This window comes from Podarcis gaigeae (genome assembly GCF_964106915.1).
Source record: "Podarcis gaigeae genome assembly, chromosome: 1".
Taxonomy (NCBI): domain Eukaryota; kingdom Metazoa; phylum Chordata; class Lepidosauria; order Squamata; family Lacertidae; genus Podarcis; species Podarcis gaigeae.
Window position 1 is genome coordinate 76,626,097 of NC_139678.1, and position 15,236 is coordinate 76,641,332.

The 15,236-nt window shown below is 41.5% G+C and overlaps 1 protein-coding gene across 10 annotated transcripts in view; it reads right to left on the bottom strand.

The window, feature by feature from the left end:
- The window catches only part of TSPAN4 (tetraspanin 4), a 500,093-nt gene that overhangs the window by 11,967 nt on the left and 472,890 nt on the right, over positions 1-15,236 (bottom strand). For all 10 annotated transcript variants that reach the window (XM_083698410.1, XM_083698412.1, XM_083698406.1 and 7 more), the window contains one exon: positions 221-322. In XM_083698410.1, coding sequence (XP_083554536.1) covers positions 221-322 — 102 coding nt within the window. The remainder of the gene's footprint in view (positions 1-220; positions 323-15,236) is intronic.

The following is a 15,236-nucleotide window of genomic DNA, read 5'->3' on the forward strand; positions in this document are numbered from 1 at the left end:
TTTGATGCAGATGTGGAAGGACTATTAGGCTACATGTCCTGGTTCATAGGTAAGTACCTGTGTACCAGGGTCATGATGCCACATATTTATAGGGCTGAAGCAGTCCCAAGAACACTTTTAGAAACCAATATGAAATCCCATTATGCTGGAAATTCAAAGCTAAAAGGATATATTGTGTGCAGATGGATAAAAGACAAAAAGAACAACAACGCAAGCTTACATCTGTTTGTATGATGCTCCATGCATTAGTCAGGCCAATATTTCCATCAGTTCCATATAAATGAAGCCCTTTCTTCAGGTCCCGCTGAGCATACTTATCAATCTGGAAATGAAGCACATACGGTTGCATGTAAGTATGCTAGACCTTGAAAACTCCAAAATGACACCTTTAAAGCAGATTCCTCTGAAAAGCCATGGTGATGATTGCACTGAAGGTGGGATTTGTGTGCAAAATGTGGCAAAGAAAGAACTAGGTGGGATCTGGGCAAATGTGCATCTGATGTGAAAATGGCCTCAGCACCTAGCCCATATCCTGACTCTTCCTCTGATTCTCTGAGTCATGGATTTGGCTTTTTTAGTATCAAGGAAGTTTTGAAGGAACAATGCTGGCCTTTTCCATTCATTCAGTCCTCTTTACTTAATAACTTTGCTATATATAGAATATTTAGTGATGAGGATCTTGCTTTCTCTGGTGTAGAAAAGATGCCTCCTTCCTTACATTTTTTTAGCCCATTCTGTATTGTATAATAAGTTTCAAAATAAGGGTGTGTCGAATAGCTCAGTATTGTGGAACATTATCAATATTGCAGAGTAGGATAGATGCATTTTAGACAACACATTTCCAATAGCAGTTCACCTTAATAAAAAATGGTTATTTCTATATGAAGAGCTTAGGGCAGGGCCGACATGCAGAAGCCACTTTTCACAAACATTTTGATCCCATGAGAAGCACTATGAACCATGGTCACCCAACTAAGTGTCAAGGAAATATATCCTGCCCTCTGCATTTGCATGTCTATATAGCATCACTATGCAGTCAATTCTAATTACCTATGGTGGCATTGGCATGAACCAAGCACAGGAAGTGTTTTCCATCACTCTGAACCAGCTTGCTGATGTCATGTAGCCAAATCTGACAGGTTATGTGGAAATTTGCCATCCTCACTATCTGATACCTCATTGGTTTGGATCATGTAATAAGGGAGAAGAAAACTGTGCTGAAGGAACAGCCAAGGGGATAAAAATGAGTTCCTTGGGTGACCAGTGAACGTAAATGGGTACTCATTTTCCTTAGTAATGGAGTTAATTGATAACAAAGTACACCCCACTTGGAAAATAAATACATTTTTAAAAATGAACTGTGGAAGTAAAAATAAAGAGGAGTGCAAAAAAGGCAGCCATGAAATTAAAGGCATCTGACAGGTAAATAAGATATGCCAGGTTAGAAATAAGGCAGCTTGGAAATGCTGATCTTCATAATAAGTGGCTGCTATATCAACGTACACTTCACCTGCAGATTAATATGGAATAGGAGTGCCCAAACTAAAAAAAAAGCAGAAAAGTGTCTAAGCAGCAAACTTAATGAAATGCAAAATGCCAAGGTTGCTTTTCTGCAAACCATTTGACACAGTTGCATGGCATGATAATCCCTCTGACTAGGATTCAGATGTTGCCCTACTTAATGTAATCTTCATGCCCTGTTTCAGATCAATAATTTTTAATAACCCCAAGTCAACATTTGTAAAATGCCTGAAGGATCCAGAGGAATATTTTGTTAGCTCAGGTGTGCTTTAACACATTTTCTCATTTTACCATAATAGATTGCTTAACCATGCATTTCTGTTCAACATTGTACCATGTAAGAAAATCACTAATGTGCAACTTGTATAAATAGAAATCAGTAGCAGCAGGTGACAACATCTGGGAGATCTTCACCTTTTCCCAGGAGACAAGTTAACCTGAGTGACAGGAAAAAGCTTATGGGTTAATTAATACCCATCAAGGCACAGCAGATTTTTCTGGATGAGCCCCTTCCCACTGTGCTAAAAAGCCCAAACAAATATGTGCATATATTGCATGGATTATTCTCACTGTATTGAAGAAATAGTTGCTATCAGTTACTATACTGATGTCTGGCAACCACAGACTGATCAGAAGCAGGTTAACCACCAGGGGTGGCCCCGTTTTCAGAATACCGGGTTAAAAACGGTAAATGCAAGTTGCAGCACGCATTTCATAACACCAACTTTGTGCCATGAATGTTTACCAGCTTGAATATTCTGAATGATTAGCCATTATCACTACTTTAAACACCACCATTCTTGATTCTTTGCAAAGCATACTCAAGAGTTCTAGCAAATACATGCTGTTGTTGTTGTTGTTATACTTATTTATACTATATCCTGCCCTTTCCCCCAGACCAAGACTCAAGGCGGCCTCCAGATACAATAGAAAAAGTTAAAATAGCCTTGGGAAGACCAAAACTTTCTGTACATGCAACTGAGATAAAGTCTCTTTCATAGCTCAGGGTATCATACAGATAAATATGCTGCAGATTACAAAATGCTTAAAATGCTACCTTATTATAGTAATGTAACTCATATAAGCCATGACAGATCATTCTAATGTTTAGTTACAAGAGCATCTGAGCTACTGTGAAACATGCAATATTTTTTTAAAAAAAGTAACCAACCATTTAAAATTAACCAGATGCCTTGTATCTTATTTTCCAGCAGATCAGTGTGAGGCTCCTTTTTAGGTGTCCTCGTTTGGGCATATACAGTATGTGCTTACATCCAGAATAGTCCTTTCCTCTCCCACTCCCAACTATCCATCCATCCAGTGTAGACAATGGTGCATATTAAGCTATACCCCCCCACCTCAACAGTTTTTGAATCTTGTCAGGCGGATGATGTTCACACAGCTCCAGTGACATGTATTTGAGAAAGTAAGAAATATTTTAGGTAGCTGCTGCGGGTGAAACAGTTCCAAGAAAGACATCAAGGAAGAGTTTGTGCTGTAGGAATCTTTCTACCTCCATTTGTACCAATATATTCCTCACAGCAGCAGCAGGGTGGAAGGAAAGTAGTGTTATCTGTGTTTAGAGCTGGGGAAAGGCAGAATGATATAGGAGGCGCTTGGACTCTGGAGGAAACATAATGCTGCCTGCTGCAGCCAGTTTTTGTGGATTGGAGGGAAGATATAAAAAGGGCTGTGAAGCCAACAATGATATTGGCTGCCTCCTGTGATTTGAGAGGAATGGGAGTTGAAGGTGTTGTGGTCCTGGTCATCATTCCTACAGGGGACTCTGGGCCTGGGTATGGGAAAGAGGCGTGACCCATGGAATATGGAGGGCATGTAAATCTAACAGAAGAGCTCTTCAGCCAGTGGCTGCCACACGATGCCTTCTGGGAGCAGGAGGGGGTCATTGGTGGACTCCTAGTGAGGCCTATTAAATGAATACATTGCTTCCCACTTAAAAAAAAGTAGTCTTGAAGTGTTTACAATCAAATAAATAAATCATGTGTGTAATCATGTGTAATAAAATGAAAGCTTGGAGTGGAGAAAAATGCAGAGACTTTTCAGCTTTGAGGCAGAGGAGGCCATGGAGGCCATGACTCTGTGGAACTGTAGCCTCCCTGTGGAGGAGGAGCTGTGGAAAGACAGCTTCCAGAAAGCACTGGAACTTAAAATGTAGATTTAGACACTATGAGCAGATTCTTTGTACCTCAGTATCACAGGGATTCCTTTATTAAATACACACCCATCCCTAATTTTTAGGAAAAAAATGTCCTTAGTGTCATTATTACTCCTGTCCAGCACTGAGCAGCAGTGTCTGGATGAAGGAAGCATGGGTTGATTTCTTTAAATATATATATAATGCTGAGCTTAACAGCAGCATTCCCATGAATTCCCACCTGTGGACAGAAATTCTAATTTCAGGCCCCACTGCTCTCTAGTGCATCACATTCTCTTCACCCCCACCCTCCCAATTACTGAAAGCCCAAGCAGCAATTATTTCATACTGAGGAAAGCCTCCTAGGCAGTGTCTTGATATTGGTAAGTAAATATTTCTGACCTTTCTGATGATTGCTTCCCTCCTCCCCACTAACAAGGGAGAAGAAGCTGTAAAGAAATGACAAAATATCCAATTGTTTCCCACTGGGTGAAACTTCTAATTTCATGCCTTGATAATCATTCTCTACAGATAGCGCGGAGCTGGAAATTGAATGTAAATAGAGAGCACCTAATCTATAAGGTCATTTGCAGGAGCCCCGCTTTCTCCTGGGGAAAAGATGTGATTGATTGTACTACTAGATGAGGACAGCTTAATACTGGGCTAGGACATTATTCAGTACATGAACTGGCCATGAAAGTGAACGTTACACAGAGACTTTATTTTAGGATAAAGGCTGCACCAAGTCCTGGATGTGAAACTATATCAAAGGCACACCTGCCAGGGGAGAGGCTAATTTGGGATCAGATCTGAATTGTTTTAGATCATGGGTAGGCAAACTACCCATGCGGCCCAATCACCTTCTAAATTCCTGACGGTCCGGAAATCAGCATGTTTTAACATGAGTAGAATGTGTCCTTTTATTTAAAATGCACCTCTGGGTTATTTGTGGGGCCTGCCTGGTGTTTTTACATGAGTAGAAGGTGTGCTTTTATTTAAAATGCATCTCTGGGTTATTTGTGGGGCATAGGAATTCGTTCATTTCCCCTCCTCAAAATATAGTCTGGCCCCCCACAAGGTCTGAGGGACAGTGGACCGGCCCCCTGCTGAAAAAGTTTGCTGACCCCTGTTTTAGATTAACATTCAATTTCAGAAATTTGTCTTATGCTGTATAAATAAAATCATTATACATGGTTGTCCTTTTTCATTTATATTTTCTATGTTTCAGTTATTTCCCTTCCCTTTCACCATCCCAAAATAAAGCACCTTGCTGTCTGATCTGCTGAAGATCTTTTAAGCTGGCAGCATTTCATATCGACTAGCAAACTGACCTGGCATGCTGCTGAGCAGAAGAAAGCATTTGCAATATCAAGGCATTACTTTCCAAGCTTAAAAACAGAAATCAAGAGCGAAAGAGTAAATCAGCAGTTTAAGATGCTGAGATAATAATTAGGTGTGACAAAGGTATAGGTTGCTAAAATACCTTATTTTGCAGGATGATACAAAATCTTAAGCTGCAATGGGAAATGACATGACATGCACGTATGGGACAGAAAAACCACATAGTCAGGTCTTGGCCTACTGTTGATTAGCCTACTTGTAAAGAAGCTGGTAAAATGCGGTCTTGACTATGCTACCACTCAGTGGATTTGTAACTGGCTGACTGACCGAACCCAAAGGGTGCTCATCAATGGTTCCTCTTCATCCTGGAGAAGAGTGACTAGTGGGGTACCACAGGGTTCTGTCTTGGGCCCGGTCTTATTCAACATCTTTATCAACGACTTGGATGATGGACTCAAGGGCATCCTGATCAAATTTGCAGATGACACCAAACTGGGAGGGGTGGCTAACACCCCAGAGGACAGGATCACACTTCAAAACGACCTTGACAGATTAGAGAACTGGGCCAAAACAAACAAGATGAATTTTAACAGGGAGAAATGTAAAGTATTGCACTTGGGCAAAAAAAATGAGAGGCACAAATACAAGATGGGCAACACCTGGCTTGAGAGCAGTACATGTGAAAAGGATCTAGGAGTCTTGGTTGACCACAAACTTGACATGAGCCAACAGTGTGACGTGGCAGCTAAAAAAGCCAATGCAATTCTGGGCTGCATCAATAGGAGTATAGCATCTAGATCAAGGGAAGTAATAGTGCCACTGTATTCTGCTCTGGTCAGACCTCGCCTGGAGTACTGTGTCCAGTTCTGGGCACCACAGTTCAAGAAGGACACTGACAAACTGGAACGTGTCCAGAGGAGGGCAACCAAAATGGTCAAAGGCCTGGAAACGATGCCTTATGAGGAACGGCTAAGGGAGCTGGGCATGTTTAGCCTGGAGAAGAGGAGGTTAAGGGGTGATATGATAGCCATGTTCAAATATATAAAAGGATGTCACATAGAGGAGGGAGAAAGGAGCAATGGATCCAAACTACAAACTACAAGGAGAGAAGCGGACACGGAGCAATGGATCCAAACTACAAGAAAGAAGATTCCACCTAAACATTAGGAAGAACTTCCTGACAGTAAGAGCTGTTCGACAGTGGAATTTGCTGCCAAGGAGTGTGGTGGAGTCTCCTTCTTTGGAGGTCTTTAAGCAGAGGCTTGACAACCATATGTCAGGAGTGCTCTGATGGTGTTTCCTGCTTGGCAGGGGGTTGGACTCGATGGCCCTTGTGGTCTCTTCCAACTCTATGATTCTATGATTATGTAGCAGTCCTGCTGCTGAACAGAGAGGCTGCTAATGGGTTGTTACAATTAGGGTGAGTGAGCATTTATAGGCCCTACATCACCCTAAAGGCTGCAGCCTTTGAATCCTGCAGGTATCCTAGGATTGGCTGTGCAGGGGCTCCTACCACTCACAAAAGATCACATGGGTGGAAATTGTGGAAATCAAGCATGAAGAAAATACATGTCATATATGGACAATTAAGGTAGTCTACTATTCATTTTAATGCTGACTGATTTTGTGATTGTAAAAATCAGTTCACCCTTGGCGCTGGCACATCAAATTATGTCAAATATTGTGGGCGCCAGCCACACCTTCATATAAGTTAAACAGCCAGTTATTAATTTGCTTTGTCAAAGCAAAGAACAGGAACCCCTCACAACCCGGGATGAACTTGTCAATAGAGATAGAATTCCAATTAGCTTTTGCAAAGGCTACATGAGGCAGAAGCAGATCAACAGGGAAAGTCATCATTTCCATTGTTAAAACTAATGACCACTGTATGATTTTAAATTGAGCAGAACAGAAACACTGTGTATATAATCCCAGGCAGGAATTGTCAGACAGCAAAGGAAGAGCTTTTGGTTTATGTAGAGATGAAAGAATTGGCCATATGCCCACAGAGCCATTCAATGAAGCAATCTCAAGAGAATAACCTTTGGGTCAATTACCTGCATTATCCATTTAGTTAACATAGAAGCAAGGGGGGGAGTATTAATACAAAAATTGTACAACTTGGGGATAAAAATTATACTATTTGAGAATCAAAAATACCCTACTGCTGAGTCTAAAACAGCAAACTACAGTGGTCAAAATAAAAATGGTTTTCTTAATGGTTAATATTCTCTTCTGCTGCTTTATGGTTTTGTTGGTTTGTTGTTTTAATAGTGATTATGCACACTGGGAAACGAGTGTGTGTTAATTGTTAGGAATTGGAGTGTGATCAGTTTATATTATGCTCTAGTGCATGCAGTTTTTATGTTATTTCTTTGTGTTATTGTAAGTCACCTTGAGACTTTTGTGATAAATGTGATGAATAAATAAATAATCAGAATAAGATGGTGAAATTTGCAGGTCTGAATTACTATTCTCAGCAAAGATTTCACTACACTACTAATCTAATCTATACTGCTGACCTTGTTTCACAACCTTCACCAACCCAGTGACCGCCAGATGTTTTGGACTACAAGTCCCATCAGCCTCAGTCAGCATGCCATACTGGCTAGGCCTGTTGGGAGTTGTAGTTCATAAAGTCTGGAGGGCACCAGGATGGTGAAGGCTATTGTATGGTGGCTGTCGGGAATGTTTCTCAGCCCTGGGCACAATGGCACATTATGTGATACAATACCAAGATGGTAGCTTCTTAACTACCTAACTTAGCTTGGTATATTGCACAAAGCTTGCCTTGGACACATCTTGACAAAGCACTAGTTAAGGAGGGATAGAACCAAATAGGAACCCAATAGGAACCCAATGTGACCATGATGATAACCTGGAATCAACTCAAGTGCTGGATTGTATGAGAAATTAAGTCATACCAAGCTTGTTCAAGCTGACATCTGCATTTGGACTGAAAATGCAATTGGAAAACACTATGAGATCATTATGCTCCATACAGTGTTTGAGACTCCCATTGTTCTAGGTGCATTTTGTGACAGGGAGTTTCATTAGCACAAGCAATTTTTGGGCTTTGGGCATAGTACTGCGCCTAAATTTTCAGATTAAAACTGCAGAGTGGAAGGAAAGGAGGACCTTTTTCTGTCTCCCCACTTTCAGCTACCCTCTGAAGACTGGAGAAGAGACCCTCCTAAGAATATTAGGGGGGTTGGCAGGGGAAGGACTAGACCATATGAAAAATGAACATAATATTTCAGCTGCTGTTCATTCATTTTTAGCTCTGTATGCTTGTTATAAAAAAACACCATGCCTAGATATTCCATTGTTGCGCCCATAACCTAGGATTAAGGTGCCATTTAGCTCCTAGTTTTCATATCTCAGTTTTCTAACACTGGCTACATAAAAACTACACATGTCATTTCCTCTCTTTTCCAGACTCACTAGCATGCAATAACTTGTTTTAATGCCAGATCTAGCCTTAGAACATGGGAAGTGTGTGTTGATTATGAGCAGAGTGCTTCGCTCTCCTGACTGTGTACTTGCACCAAGACTCTGCAAACCTGGGAGTGGGGTGCATCATAATTGCTGCCTCCTTTGCAGTTTTAGTTGCATAAGTGTATAAACGTAAAGGTAAAGGTACCCCTGACCAGTATACCCAAACCCAAAAGTAGAAGGATCTGTCAAACTGGATATAACATAGTTTTCTTGCTCATGGAGTTATTCCATGTTTGTTAGTTGAAGGATGTTGAGGAAAGACTATTCAGATTTTCTACTGTGTTTTCTACAAGACTGACCTGAAACTGGAAAATAGTGAATATATCCACCACCTGTTGCTTAAACTAAAAGTGTGATTTAAAGTTTCATTTCTGATTAGTGTCAGGCCGAGGTATTCAGCCCAACAACTTCTTTAAGTTGGGTGGAGGGATAATGGCCACTTAAGATTTTTTGTCAGAGACATCACCTTGCCAACAAGGGTCCGTATAGTTAAAGCCATGGTTTTCCCAGTAGTGACGTATGGAAGTGAGAGCTGGAGCATCAAGAAGGCTGATCGCCGAAGAATTGATGCTTTTGAATCATGGTGCTGGAGGAGACTCTTGAGAGTCCCAAGGACTGCAAGAAGATCAAACGTATCCATTCTTAAGGAAATCAGCCCTGAGTGCTCACTGGAAGGACAGATCGTGAAGTTGAGGCTCCAATACTTTGGCCACCTCATGAGAAGACACCCTGGAAAAGACCCTGATGTTGGGAAAGATGGAGGGCACAAGGAGAAGGGGACGACAGAGGACGAGATGGTTGGACAGTGTTCTCGACCAAACTGCGGGAGGCAGTGGAAGACAGGAGTGCCTGGCGTGCTCTGGTCCATGGGGTCACAAAGAGTCGGACACGACTAAACGACTAAACAACAACAAAGATTTTTGTGAGCTTTGAAGGCTAGGTGGAATTTCTAAAAATAAAATAAAATCCAGAGACAGCTTGCCTGGCAGATGAGAGGTGGCAGAGAGTTGTAATTCAGTTAGTATTTATTTTCCCTTTTTTTTAAAAAAGCCACTGAGTTTCAATAAGAGGCAGCAAGCTGTTAGTGACCCTCAAAAGTGGCCAGTGGGAGCAATGCCATTTCAGAAAAGCAAATACCATGGGACCACTTGTAATGGGCCAGCCCAATTAAGAGCTCTTGCCTTCTTTGCCTAAAGCTCATCAAAAGGAGAAGCAGAGTGCTGCCCAGAAAATGCAGACAAGACAACCCCCAGGCAAATAAATGCCAGTTCTGTTTGCAGTTCTATCAGGACGTCAATGAAACAAACAGCCCACGAGATCAGTTATCAAAGTCAGCATTTGTCATAGACTTAAGGTTCAGATCTCTCTTTCACAAGGAATCCTGCTGGGAGACAAGCTGGGGTTCATATTCATAACATGCAAAGATGGCACAGTGTTTACAAACCTCATATCAAAATCAAGGAAAGCAGAAGGGGACAAAGATAAAAATCTGGGGTCATAAACCGCATGCAATACCCATCTGCAGAATATTTCACAGGGCACAGACATAGCACAGCCTACATCCTGACTGACCCTTCCTTTCCCTGCCAAAATATATGGAAGAATAAAAAAGAATGAGCAACAGTCTGTATAGACCTCATGAACAGATTGCTAATTTGATGCATTTCAAGAGAGCTTGACTCTTCTCTCTCTCCAACAGCTTCATTTGTTTACTCATCCATAGGACAATTTTAACTGAGTAGTTCTAATGTCCTGCTATACACCTGAGAATCTGTGGTACATATTACATATAAAACTTCATCATGCTTAAGCAGAGACCAAAAAACAGGCACATTTAGATTTTGGTAACAGCTCAAAAAAACACACCTCCTTCTGTGGAGGTGTTGTTGTTGTTTTGTCCTAGCAAGTGTTAACTAATTAAAATAGCTGTAGTTCTGCCTAGCTGCTTGTTCACGGGGTTCAAAGGCAACTGATAATATGCAAAATCAATACATAATAAATGCATGATTTTTTTTTAAAGGCAGTAGCGACTTACAAAGGCATTGGGGGTGGGATCAATGATGGTGCAAAAATGTCTCTCTCAGCCTTAGATGTTCCGTTATGACTTTGCAGAGTCCATGGTGAACATAAATGAGAATGCCCCCCACCCAACACACCCTGATGTGTGCTGCTTTTCATACCCAGGTGTTTTTGTTCCTGGGTATGAATGGGTTATCATCTCACCCCAGGGAGGATGGGTGATCTGCAACTCCAGCCTCTTCCTGGTGGCTGTTGTTGTTGTTGTTGTTTAGTCGTTTAGTCGTGTCCGACTCTTCGTGACCCCATGGACCAGAGAACGCCAGGCACCTCTGTCCTCCACTGCCTCCCGCAGTTTGCTCAAACTCATGCTGGTAACCTCGAAAACACTATCCAACCATCTCGTCCTCTGCCGTCCCCTTCTCCTTGTGCCCTCCATCTTTCCCAACATCAGGGTCTTCTCCAGGGAGTCTTCTCTTCTCATGAGGTGGCCAAAGTACTGGAGCCTCAGCTTCACAATCTGTCCTTCCAGTGAGCACTCAGGGTTGATTTCCTTCAGTATGGAGAGGTTTGATCTTCTTGCAGTCCATGGGACTCTCAAGAGTCTCCTCCAGCACCATAATTCAAAAGCATCAATTCTTCGGCGATCAGCCTTCTTTATGGTCCAGCTCTTCCTGGTGGCAGGGAAGGCCTAATGAAGGCTCTGTGAGAGGGGAAGTGATAACAGAAAATATCCACTCCATGGACCTTAACGACACTTTTTCAACTCTCCTATGCTTGGAAAAAACACTTCAGTAAAGTAGTGTTGGTTTCAAATAGACCACAATTCAATCACAGTATTAAAAACATAGGACTGTCACCTGACAATCAGTTGATCATGGAATGGTCATTTTCCTGGCCCAGGACTCCTCAGAGGCAGAGTCCTGTGGCAACAGGAGCTCTGAGAAGGACCCACTCCTTAGCCCAACCAATCCCAAGTGAATCTGCAGACACTTCAACCTCTACTGAGCCCCAAGGAGATATTTCTGCCATCAGACTTTGATGGGTGGCCCACAGACTCTTGGAGGGCTTAAGAAACCCCTGAGGGAAAATCCCCACAGCTGGGAACTCCATTACCTGGAAGGAACCAACAGCTGCAGAAGAAGGAGGCACTCAAAGGGCAAGGCCTCCAGTTAAAGATTACGTAGCCTTCATATATATATTTCCCCTAAAGAATCCTGGGAACTGTTGTTTACCACTCACAGATTTACAATTCTCATAATCCTTAAACTACAGCTCCGATGAAAGTTATATGCTTCAAATGTATATACAGTGGTACCTCGGGTTAAATACTTAATTTGTTCCAGAGGTCCATTCTTAACCTGAAACTGTTCTTAACCTGAAGCACCACTTTAGCTAATGGGGCCTCCTGCTGCTGCTGCCGCGCCGCCGGAGCACGATTTCTGTTCTTATCCTGAAGCAAAGTTCTTAACGTGAAGCACTATTTCTGGGTTAGTGGAGTCTGTAAGCTGAAGCATATGTAACCAGAGGTACCACTGTAGTATATGTGCAGCCTAACACGGTATACAGTGGTACCTCGGGCTGCGAACGGGATCTGTTCCGGAGCCCCGTTCTCATTCTGAATGGAACAAAAGACGCGAGGACGTGTCTGCGCGTGCACGGTTTGCTGCTGCCACGAGTGCGCGTGACATCATTTTGAGCGTCTGCACATGCGCGAGCAGCGAAACCCGGAAGTAACGCGCTCCGTTACTTCTGGGTTGCCGCGGAGCGCAACTCTCAACTTGAGGTATGACTGTACTCAATACCTTGTTGAGATAACTTAGCTGAGTGAGTACTATCCATGGTCCTGAAACCACATATTGGTCTTGTGGTTTCGTTAAATTTTTGCTATTGCTCATTTTATAACTGATTGTTTTGAGAATTTATATCATTATTTTTATTGGTAGAATATAGCTCTATTTGAACTTTGAATGCTGTCACAGGAAAGTAAATCAAATCATTTTATTAATAATAAAACACAAAGCCAATGGGTATCATTCTCCTAATTGTTATATTCCTCAGTTCTTGTAGCTGCACTCATTCCCTGGTAAATCTTTGGATGCCATCACTTTGGATATGTTGCCTTCCCAAACTTTCTAGAAATGACCTTTCTACCTTTCACCATTCAGGGTTATTTTTTCCTGCAGGTAACTTGGCTTGCCTTTTGATTCCACTCTCTGAGAGACAGTACCTTCCTGACCTTCCTTTTGGTAATGCACTCTTGGAGGTTGGCCCTTCCTATAGTAAGAAAAAATCAGAACTGAAAAACCACTATCTCTTGCCTTAACTACTACATCAATGCAAAGCAACTAAAGTGGTGCTTACTAGCCATTTCCATTGAAGTTATCTTAGGCCTTGATACCTTACCTGTGCATTTTTCAACTCAAAACTGCCTAGAGATTTACTTGGCAAATCGGGGCTAAAATATTAACAAGCTTTTATCTTAACTGCTGCAAGAACAGCAACTTAATACCTGCTTTATAAGCACTATTCCAAGCTTCTCCTGTTGGATGAAAAGGACTCTTTGCCTTAGGTATTCATTTGCACTGTTTTTAAATCCATCTTTAGTTGTTGTTTTGTACTGTTTTAAAAATTATTTCAGCTGCTTCTATATGTTTGCAAATCACCTTGAGACACATGAAAAAGGCAATACATTCACTGAGGAGGAAGGAGATTTTTTTTTTTAACGTATGTTCACAGAATGAAGTACCTTACTTAATCTGTTTTTAAACTCACATTCTCCAATAGTGATACAAACATGGTGTGTTAACTGGGTGTACAGGATTTTTAACAGTTACAGATAGGTAGCCGTGTTGGTCTGCCATAGTCAAAACAAAAAAAAATCCTTCCAGTAGCACCTTAAAGACCAACTAAGTTAGTTCTTGGTATGAGCTTGGTATGAGCTTTCGTGTGCATGCACACTTCTTCAGATACACAGTGTATCTGAAGAAGTGTGCATGCACACGAAAGCTCATACCAAGAACTAACTTAGTTGGTCTTAGTTGGTGCTACTGGAAGGAATTTTTTTTGTTAGGATTTTTAACGCCCCCTATCACTTACATTAGCCCAATTTATTTACAAACGAACCCAATTTATTTGTCTGTTTATTGCACATTTTCAAACTGCCCATACAAAATAAAAAAATGGTCACAGGGTGTTTTACAAAAATAAAGTAACATAAAAACATGGCAGGATTCGCCTAACCAGTACCAACAAACATCTACTTGTGCAACAGGGCTTTTTCTTCTCTCCTCCTCCCATGAACTACCTCAAATTGGCTTGGGGGGAGTCAGGGGAACCCCCAGAACAGTGCAAGAGGGATGAGGGGAAGTCATTCCCTCTGGTGACATACACAGACAGAACATCTAGAAGAGTGGTGTTGAATTCCACTCATAATGCATAGCACACAATGTCATTTTTAATGGAACATAAAAATATATGGCAGAGAGGCTGAAACAGCACTAAACAACTGATTTCCTTGCTATGGGAATGCTGTGGGAAAACACAGTGCATGAGGTTGCACAGGTTAGTCTTCCTTTAGAATTGTACCTTTTAAGGGTCAGTTAGGCCCCCAAATATGTAGGTGGTTTACTACTAGGAATGGCAAAGAATGAATTTACAATTGCAATTTCTGCTTAAGTATAAATGCTATTTTCCATGCCATCAAGTAAGAAGAGGGAACCATCTGAACAAGTGGCAAGTCCACTGAGCACAAAACTTCTTAGCCTGTTTTTTCCTGTATCTTTCACAAGGCCCAGGGCAAGAAGCTGCTTCCCCAACTAGAGTGCTCACAAATAAACAGAACAGGCTGTATGTAGTGCAGTCATATTCATATCACCAATTTTAATCACACTTAAAGCACATAGCTTCCCCCACAGAATCATGGAAACTGTAATTTCTTAAGGGTGCTAGGAACTGTAGCTCTGAGGGGTAAACTACAGTTCCTAGGATTATTTGACTGCTAAAGTGAGATTATACACACACACACACACACACACACACAGAGAGAGAGAGAGAGAGAGAGAGAGAGAGTAGATAAAACATACTTTGCATTAAGCCAAATGCAGCAATGGCTAAAACAAGTTACAACACATTCTGCCATTTCAGGAAATGGTGAAATAAAGGTCCATACACTAATTGGAAACAAACAAGAAAACGGGTTCTATTTCACTTTAAAACCCTAATGTTCACCTGAAGCCAGATGTTTTCTCAGGAGTGGCTCCTTGCTAGACAAGCTCAGACACCACACCACAGAAACTGCATTTAATGGATCTAGATGGCAAGTCAGGCGAGCTAAGCCATTGTCAATTATGATTAAGGTTACCCAGAAGTGGCCTCTGTCACAAGTGGTGAGTTGTCTCATCATTCACCAGAATGAGCAAAGACTCCCACAAAATGGTAGATCTGTCACAAATGATAAAGGGGTTAGGGGCAACTCCATGGGCTGTGCTGGACAGGATAACTTCTCACTTACTTTGCTTTCATTTGTTTTTGATTGCCCTCTCTTCAAAAGAGCAATCCATTCCTCTCCTAAAGTAGTTTCACCAGCATGCTAGTGACAGAAATAATTCTTTGCCAGTATAACATGCCAAAATAAAATAAAATAAAGTCTTCTGAAGTAAAAGAAATATCTAATAAAATATGTGATCCACCCCTTTTCAGGGCA